The sequence below is a fragment of the Neopelma chrysocephalum genome, unplaced genomic scaffold (genome assembly GCF_003984885.1).
Source record: "Neopelma chrysocephalum unplaced genomic scaffold, ASM398488v2 Primary Assembly neopelma1_133, whole genome shotgun sequence".
Lineage (NCBI taxonomy): Eukaryota > Metazoa > Chordata > Aves > Passeriformes > Pipridae > Neopelma > Neopelma chrysocephalum.
This window is the reverse complement of record NW_020897795.1, coordinates 1,670,432-1,679,549: the sequence shown is the minus strand read 5'-3', so window position 1 is coordinate 1,679,549 and position 9,118 is coordinate 1,670,432. Positions and strand designations below refer to the sequence as shown.

Below are 9,118 nucleotides of genomic sequence, written 5' to 3'. Positions count from 1 at the left end.
CAGAGGGAGCGAAGCACGAAGAGCCACGAAGCTCCGGCTCCCCCCGTGTGACGCCCCCGGCCGGGGGGGCGTGACCGCCCTGACGCCCCTGAGGGGGCGCGCGCCCCTCGCTGACGTGCAAACCTCCGCCGGGCCACACCACTCCGTGGCCATCGGGGGGGGATGCGGCGGGACGCGCCCTGCCCGCGCAGCTCCCGCCACGGCAGCAGGAGATGTGGGATATCGGCTGGAAGCGCCGCCCCGCCGCTGTGCGCGGGCGGGCTCGGTGCAGGCGGCGGCGCCGGTGGTGCGTGTTTGTGCTGTGTGACCCCACCCCCCCGCCGGGCGCGGGTGGTATGTGCCGGATGTGCCGGCCGCGCCGCGCGCCGCCGCCTCTATAAGCACGGGCGCCGGGCGGGCGTGGGAGCTGCTGCTCCATCGCTCCCGTCCGATCCCAGCCGGTCGCGCCCCGTCCCGCCAGGAGCATGTTCCAGAGCCCCGCACGCTGCCTCTGCTCGGCGCTGCCCGCCCTCTGCTGCGCCCCCGCCGCCTCGGCCTCCCGCCTCCCGCTGCCGCCGCGGCCCCGCGCCCCGCCGCCCCTCGGCCCCGCCGCCCCGCGGGCAACAGCGGGCGGCCCGCCTGCCCCGGGGGCGCCGCCCCGCACAGGTGGGTACCGGGCGGGGAGATGCGGGGCTGCCCCGCGGAGCGGGAACCGCGTGGGGCCGCACTGCCGGGACAAGGGCACCTGGACTCTCCTGCCCGCGGCAGCCCCGGCCCTGGTGCCTTCGCCAGCCGCCTCTCTGGGCGTTGGGCTGGTCCTGCGGCTCTGAGGCAAAGGCCGTGGCGCTCGCTCGCTCAATGTGAGCGGGCGACATCCCGCAGAGTCGCGACAGGCGGTGCCAGGCATCGCGCCGGTGCCGCAGGGGGTTGTGGCTCGGTGTCACCCAGCTGGGTGACAGGGCTCCCTCGGAGTAAGCCCAGGTATCGGTGGAGTAACCTGCCCGGTCACCCAGGGCGGCAGTGTCCTTACACCGCTCTCGAGTAGCTGAGGTGTTCTCTCCCAGCGTTGCACTCTGTGTAGAATGAGCTTGACTCACAGTGGTTTTTTTTTTTTACTGGAGGCAGTGTGTGGGAAGAGCCCGGGTTACTTTCCTGCAGGCGGCAGCAGTCATGCCGGCCCATCAGGTTCCTGCTTGCCTGCACCGTTAAATAATTGCGCCCTGTTCCTCGTTCCCCGAATGAGACTTGGAAAGTGCCCACACGTCCTTGGGTGCCCGTGAGGACAACACCTTGGCACGCACCCCGCTCCCTCCCCTCTGCTCGCTGACCCGTGGCCAGACTGGGAGCGGGGCGGTGACGCACCCTCTGGAGCCCTGCGGTTCGGATTCAGCCCTAAGCCATGTGTGTTGACGAGCGTGTCTGTTGGGAGGGACCTTAAAGGTCATCTGGTTCCAGCCCCGCTGCCGTGGGCAGGGACACCTCTCACTAGACCAGGTTGCTTAAAGCCCCATCCAACCTGCTCTTGAACACTTCCAGGGAATGGGGCAGCTACAGCTTTTCTGGCCAATGTATTTACAATATCTGAGGCTGTGTTACATGCCTGGTGTGCTGGAGATCCACTTTTTCCTACTGTCCTCAGCTGGGGTTGGGGTGAAGTGTGTTCATTCCCTGTTGCTGCTGTTACAGGGGAGGTATAAAAACCAGAGTGGGGCAGGTTGCTCCTATTCCTCCTGTTGAAACCAGGCCAGGATACCATATGGCAGGATTGAAGCTTCATGGCACTACCGGGAAGAGGAGCATATGTGCCTGAGAGCTGGCAGGATTGAGCTCATGATTAAAGCACTCATGAGGAAAAAGGTTTCCAGAGCTTGTGCCAAGCACTGATTCTGTATATTACTGGAAGCAGGATTTGAGGTTCCCTCTTCTTTCTGGTGTTGCCTGTTGACAAACAGGCAGCACTTCCCTTGCTGTGATGAGCTCTCATCGCTGTCCCAAACAAGGCTGTGGGTGTAGTATGATACTCAGTAGCATAGGATTTGTCACATGGGTATGGCACCTGTCAAGTTTTTCCTAGAATTAGAGTTGTAGGGAGGGCACCTCTGGCTGCTGCTGGCCTACTTGGCTGTGGAGGCTGATTCAGCTACAGGCCAGGCTGCAGGCATGGTGGAACCATTCACCTGGCAGTGAAACCCAGGTGGTAAATGGGTTGGGGCTTTTGGCCAAAAGCAGTGCTGGGAGGTAGGACATGAAGGGAAGTGAGAATGGTGTTCACCGTATGCAGAAGGTCAGGGCCCTGGTTCCAATATCCCTCTGAAGGCCTTATCTTTGAAGCAAAGTCATTAAAATAAAGTCTCTGGTGTCTCATTACCTGAGATCCTAGAAGTTCATCTCTTCTGTGCTGGATGATGGTTACGCTCTGTTCTTAGGTTTAATGAGCAGTTTGAATTCTTCCTTTGCCCTTACTGTGCTGAGGTACCACCTTTGCTTTTTGATTTTAAGCACCTTTAAGAGTAGTTGCTGAGCTGGTGTTACTTATTACATCACACCAAGAGAATCACTTCCATGTTCACTTCCCACTGCTGTAGTTTGAGCTCAGGAGTCTGCTTCTTCCTCTGCACACACCAGCACCACAATGTCACAGCACACATTATCCCAGCAAGTTACAGGTCACTTAACTTGGACTGTAAGGTTTTGGAATGGTGACCTTGTACTTGCCTGGCTGCTGTGGACATGTTCAGTGTTGCAGAAATAACAGAATGGATTTTTGTGTTTGGAGTTTCCATGTTCAGGTTGCTGCTCTGGCCCCTGTTCTGCAGAACAGCTCAAACCGTGCTGTGATGGTTTCAGCATGCTGGGGACAAAGAACCTGTGCAGATCAGCAGTCATCTTAAGCTGAAGTCTTCCCCCAGGAGCCCCCCTTCAGCCAAGAACTCTCAATCCACCTATACCAGAACTGAAAGTGTTTGATTTACAGTCCAGACCTTCTTTCACCCAATCTTTCCTGGGCCCTCAAAAGAAGACCAAAGCTCTTTTTCCTGCCTGACGCATGGCTGACTTTAAATGCTGTCAGATCTGTGCAGCTGGGCCATAGCACATCCTGTGCAGGCTAGGCTGTGCCTTATGCCCCAAAAAGAGCTGGATACCCCATGATCCTGGGGATGATGAGATTTAGACAGTACTCTGGCTTTGTTTGCAGCTTGGCAGGTGGGTGGCTGAACTTGGCCTGCGTCCTGCTGTAACAAATGTAAGCTGCTCAGGGCTTTGCCTGTAGACCTTTGGCTCCAGCTGCATCACACCTACCTTGTCTCTTTCAACATCATCCCTCTGATTCAGGTCAAGCCACAAGCAGCCTAAGCTCTTGCTTATTCCTTTGGAAAAGCCCTGTGTTGGTCATCTTCATCCCTGGTGTGGCAGGGGCTGTACAGAAGGATGTTGGGGGTGTAGGGCTTGTGGCTGCACCCAGCTGCTGACGGCATCCCTGATGTAGCAGAAAACACCATGTGTTTATCTCCAGTTGCAGCACTTAGCTATGGCTTGTACCTCCCCTAAAAATAGGTGAGTGGCTCCCTGTGCAGCTTCTATTAAAAGCTCTGTTGATTTCCTTGGTTTTCTGCGTGACTGCCTGGCAGCCCTGGTAGTGTGTAAGCTGGACCCTTCTGTAACCAGCACAGAGCATGCTTTGGTTCCTGATCCCCATCTCCTCACAGCCATGTCAGGGTCCTGTGATTAGGGATTTCATGTTTCCCTCGCTATTAAATGGTATTTCTTCTACCATCAGCAGTACTTTCCTTTCTGATAAGAATTCTAAGCTGCAAAAGACTGCAGAAACTGAAACACTTTACACACAATTTCCCTAGAAAGACATTGATGCTTATGGATGAATTCGAGCTCACATCTCAGTTGAGGAACTCCTGGTGCTTTAAACTTTAACTAAAAGGATGGAGATGGGGAGAAATGTTCTCTGTCCAGTCTAAGGTCCCAACTTCCTTAGAACTGTTAAGAAGCACTGTTCCATGGGCTTACAAAACACATGTTAAGTGGTTTTTGGTGTCTTTAAAAGTATTCATTTTGCTAAATACAAAGACAGGAGGCTTCTACTGCAGTGTTGCTTTTACTCCTTCTATGTTTGTTGACCCGTTAAGGATTCCATCTTCCTGCCTGCCCCTCTAGCCTGTCATTACTGTATATCTGTCACCAACTCTTACAGCTGGTAGTGCTGTATTTCAGTCTGAACGTGTGTGGAGTAGCCCCCCAAATCTGCAGCAAGATGTGAGCACGAGATGACAATTCTCTTCTTCTTCCTTTTTAAAGTAACTCAGCGATACAACTAAACTTGGTTAAAAACCACTGTGGGCCAACAGCAATGCAACACCGAAGTTCTTTTGCCCAAGATTCCCTTTGCAAAATGCATCCAGAGTAAATAAGTTGAGACAACAACAAAACTCCGTCAGCGCTGCCTCTTGTGCAAGTTGCTGTGATGCAAGCACTGCCCTTCCTGCCCGTATTCAAAGGGAAGCCAAGTGTCCAGGCACGCTTGGGGAGAGTGCTGAGCATGGAAAAGTGCAAACACAGCCTCTTTCCAAGACCTCCCCACGTGTTGTGGCATTTTCTGAGAAAGGGTTGGAGAGCTCTTAGGGCATGCATGGTGTAGGAACATCACAAACTGTGCAAACTCCCCCACAGCTCCCCCGAAGGCCAACCCTTGATGCTGTCCCGTGTGTGTGCACTAAGCAAAGCCTCAAGGTGTTTGTGGCTGTGCAGTGGTACTGCTTGTGCTCTTGGGAAGTGGGAGAAGGAGGTATTTCACAGCACAACAGGCATGAGGGCTGCTGGCTGAAAGGAATGGGTGGCTCTGCTCCTTGACCCTCCTAAAGGAAGAGGGCTGCAGTCACCTCTTGTGTGTAAGCCAAAGGGCAGAACGGAGTGGGGACACACGTGCACCCTCCCCGTGGCAGCTGTGACCTCACCTGGAATGGGGGCACCTCCCTGCAGGAGGCACAGGGCTGAGTGAGGGCTGACTGCCTTAGGGGGAGAGCTGGGGACAGCTGCTTGTGTGCAGGAGCTAGAGAGACTGCCCTCTCCATTGCACATCCTGAGGCCTAAGCCAGCAGAAGCATCTGGCTGCTTCACGCTCATGAAAACATTGCTGCTTTTGGGATAGATGAAGCTGTGATCAGAGATCCCTATTAAATATTAACCCAAGGGAATGAGTCACCCTGCTTGCTGCTCTGCAGGTAGGAGCCTGCAGCCTGAAGGCATCCCAAATCAGGACAAGGTACCAGGTCAAACAGTGTGTCATCTCCATCACAGGCAAATGCTGCACATGAAATAAGGAGCAGGCAGCATTTGTCTACTTGCTGCGCTCTCTCCTCTCTGAGCAAGGGAAAAGTATGCTCTATTCTGTTTCCTACAACGCATACAGAGTTAATCTTAGCCCTACTATTATGGATGAAAGACTCCTTTCTTCCCTAAAAAGACATCAGCCTGATGTTTTAAGCCAGGCTGTTTGCACGCTGCAGAGGTGAGCAGCCCCTGATGGCAGGCAGAACATGATGAGACTGGACAGGACTAACCCTGCCTCTGCATCCTTTGTATTTTGTCTCAGCTTCAGGAACAGTCTCCTGCACAAACCACAAATTGCTGGCACTGTAGCAAGGCACCCAAGTGATGAAAAGAGTCAGGGTGGACATCTCTTAACAGCAGTTTTTCCTTTCCAGTGTGTTCCATGGGAAACAGCACCAGCCGGCTCTACAGCGTGCTTGCCAAGACGCTGAGCAGCGGTGCCGTGTCCCAGCACCAGGACTGCCTGGAGCAGCTAGACCCAGCACGGCTGGATCCTATAGACCCCAAGGATTTGCTGGAGGAATGTCAGATTGTCCTACAGAAACGGCCACCCCGGTTCCAGAGGAACTTTGTGAACCTGAAGAAAAACACTGCCAGCAACCACCGCCCCATCCGGGTCATGCAGTGGAACATCCTTGCCCAAGGTATGACCTTGAGACCAGGTGCAGCTCCCTGGCAGAGTAAAGGGAAAGGTGAACTACATGAGGTACAACTGACTGAGGGCCAGGGGGAGTATTTTGAGCACTTAAAATAGGGGCTTTCTTTCTGTCCTGTAGGAAAGGAAAAAGGGTCTCTCCTTACAACTGTGATGCCAAAGGTAGTTCTGAATTCCTGTCCTAGCTGAGCACAGTGTATTCAAAAAGACCCATCAGTTTTAGGTAGTTGTTAACCCCCAGAAAAGACTCATCCCTCCCTAAATTTTATTCTTTGTAAACCTTGTCTAAAGTTTTCTTATTAGTTTATTGGTGAATTATCCAGGAATTCGGATCTGCTATGGGAATTCTTAATTCTTCAAAATAATTTTACCTTTTGGTTATAATAATTTTTGATATTTTCAAATCAAGGCTGTAAATTGACTTATGCAACAGTCTCATCTTAAAATCTTTTGGGGTGGGAAGTCCCCCCACAGGGACTGCTTTAACAATCTGCAGTTAAGTCACTCCTATCCCATTGCATTTTATTTTTAGGCTTAAGCTGCAGCAGCCACATGTGAAAGTGCTTGCCACAGTGTAGGGGGAAAAGGGAGAGGAAGTCTTGTATCTGTAAAGGGAACTTAATTTTTTTGGAGTGACTCCAGTGGTTTGAGAAGGTGTTCTCACACCCATTGGCAAACCTGGCACCCCTAAAGTCACCAGCTACTGCTAAAAAACCCATGACCTGCATTGTAAACTGATGCACCTCTGGCCTCTGCCAAACCTGGAGGACAGCCTGCTGGAGCCATCAGTAACTTCCTTTTTTTTTTCCTCCCCATCCCTGCTAATTTCAGCTCTCGGGGAAGGCAAAGACAACTTCGTTCAGTGCCCCATGGAAGCTCTGAAATGGGAGGAAAGGAAGTGCCTCATCCTGGAGGAAATCCTGGCGTATAAGCCCGACATCTTGTGCCTGCAGGAAGTCGACCACTACTTTGACACGTTTGAGCCGCTCCTCAGCCGACTGGGCTACCAGTGCACCTTCTTCCCGAAGCCGTGGTCCCCGTGCCTGGATGTGGAGCGGAACAACGGGCCGGATGGCTGCGCCTTGTTCTTCCTCAAGGACCGCTTCGAGCTCATCAACAGCGCCAACATCCGCCTGACGGCCATGAAGCTGAAGACCAACCAGGTGGCCATAGCACAGACGCTGAAGTGCCACGAGACGGGACGGCTGTTCTGCATCGCCGTCACCCACCTCAAGGCCCGCACCGGTTGGGAGAGGTTTCGGTCCGCGCAGGGCTGTGACCTTCTCCAGAACCTGAAGAACATCACCCAAGGGGCAAAGATCCCCCTGATCGTCTGCGGGGACTTCAACGCGGAGCCGACCGAGGAGGTCTACAGGGAATTCTCCAACTCCAGCCTCAATCTGAACAGCGCGTACAAGCTGCTGAGCCCTGACGGGCAGTCGGAGCCCCCCTACACCACCTGGAAGATCCGGCCCTCAGGAGAGTGCCGGCACACGCTGGATTATATCTGGTATTCCCAGCATGCCTTGAATGTGAACTCAGCCTTGGGCTTGCTGACTGAAGAGCAAATTGGGCCCAACAGGCTGCCATCGTTCAATTACCCCTCGGATCACCTGTCCCTGGTGTGTGACTTTAGTTTTAATCAAGACCCTGACAGGCTGCTGTAATGTGTTGGAATGCCAGCAGGTATTGCAGTGACTGAACTCACCACTATTTTATTTTAGAGAAGACTTTTGAAGCTGGAAGCTATTGGAAGATGAGGAAACACTGTTGTTGACTAAACATTATTTCGGGCACTTGTTTGGCGTTACGCATGTCCTTCAGCCCTCATTAATGTGGAGCCTTTGAGGGAGGAAGAAAGAAGCCAGTGTTCTCATCGTGGTCTTCTTGCCATGTCAGGGTTTGAAAACCAGAAGGCAAATGAGCTTTATCCTTTCACTAAGCCCCCTGTTTAAGGATTTAATCCTCTAATGAATGCGGAGGCCTTAGTACTTAAACCACTTGTGTTTGTAAAACAACTTGCCCTGACAGCATGCTAATTTTATTTATTTCGTGTTAAGCTTTTGCAAGTACCAAAGGGAATGAGGTTCAACTGCCCAGTGAGATTCTCTTAAATCTTTTTCTGTTGCAATACGAAGGAAGTTTAATGCAGATTAGACACGAACAAATCTAAGCTCATACTGGTGTGGTCTTCTCATTTTCACATGACCTGAAGTGATGAATTCATTGGGAGTGAGTGGGTAGTGGTGCAGTGTGAGGAAGGGCCCTCCAGTAAGAGCAGGTGAGGAAATAGAGGCTAACTATAACCTCGAGTAATACCCTCACTTTTCCAGAACAATGTGCATGTGTCTGTTACACACATACAGCCTGTAGGTGTGTGCACTGGTACCTTTGTCTCTTCTGTGCTTCCCTCTGGAGGGCACAGCTAACCAGGGAGTATTTCTTCCTCTGCTTCAAGTATCATTTTTCTAAATGGTTTAAATTTGTAGTCTTGTCAATCTTGTTTCAGTAAAGGGCCAATCTTAATGTTGAAAGATTTTATTTATCTTCAGAAATCTAAAGCTACACTGGAACCTGGTACAAGATAAAATTTATTTATTGACAAAAGTTGGTTTGAAATCATGCAGTGGCCCAGGGGAACTCTGGCCAAGCACCTGGGCTACGACAGAGCTGTGTTAGTATAGTAACTCATGTGATGCTCATTGGTATGACATAGGAATTGCATATATGGATTGTAAATATGCCACTATGCCAGAAAATGCCATAGGGAGAGAGAAGGGAACAGAGACAGCAGTTGGGGTTGGGCTGACATTTAGATAGTTGAGAAAGATGAGTCAGGGCAAATAAAGCAGTACTTCCATGTAAAGTAGGGTACATAGTAACTCTTAAATGTTCCATGTGTTTATTAATAAAAGTCTTTGGAAAAAAAGTAATGTCTCTGCTGCTGTCTTTCGCATGTCCCTGTCCAAGGTTCCTGTTCCCAAGTAAGTGACCGGTCTCAACTAGCTGGAGCTTCAAGTTAGTGGTGATGCTTCCCATTCCAGACCTCTTCCCCCACTCCACAGTCCTGATCTCACAGGGTGGCAGAGCTGCTTTGCCTTCACAGCATGTGCTCTTTCTCCAAACTGAAATGCCCAAAAT

At 51.9% G+C, this 9,118-nt stretch overlaps 1 protein-coding gene across 1 annotated transcript; it reads left to right on the top strand.

Annotated features, from left to right (window-relative positions):
- The first annotated feature begins 397 nt into the window (after window positions 1–397).
- NOCT (nocturnin) lies at window positions 398–8,910 on the top strand. The gene is made up of 3 exons (XM_027698881.1): window positions 398–645; window positions 5,697–5,966; window positions 6,809–8,910. Exons 1-3 carry the CDS (start codon window positions 465–467, stop codon window positions 7,642–7,644), a joined length of 1,287 nt encoding a protein of 428 aa, XP_027554682.1. The 5' UTR covers window positions 398–464; the 3' UTR covers window positions 7,645–8,910.
- Window positions 8,911–9,118: the final 208 nt, after the last annotated feature.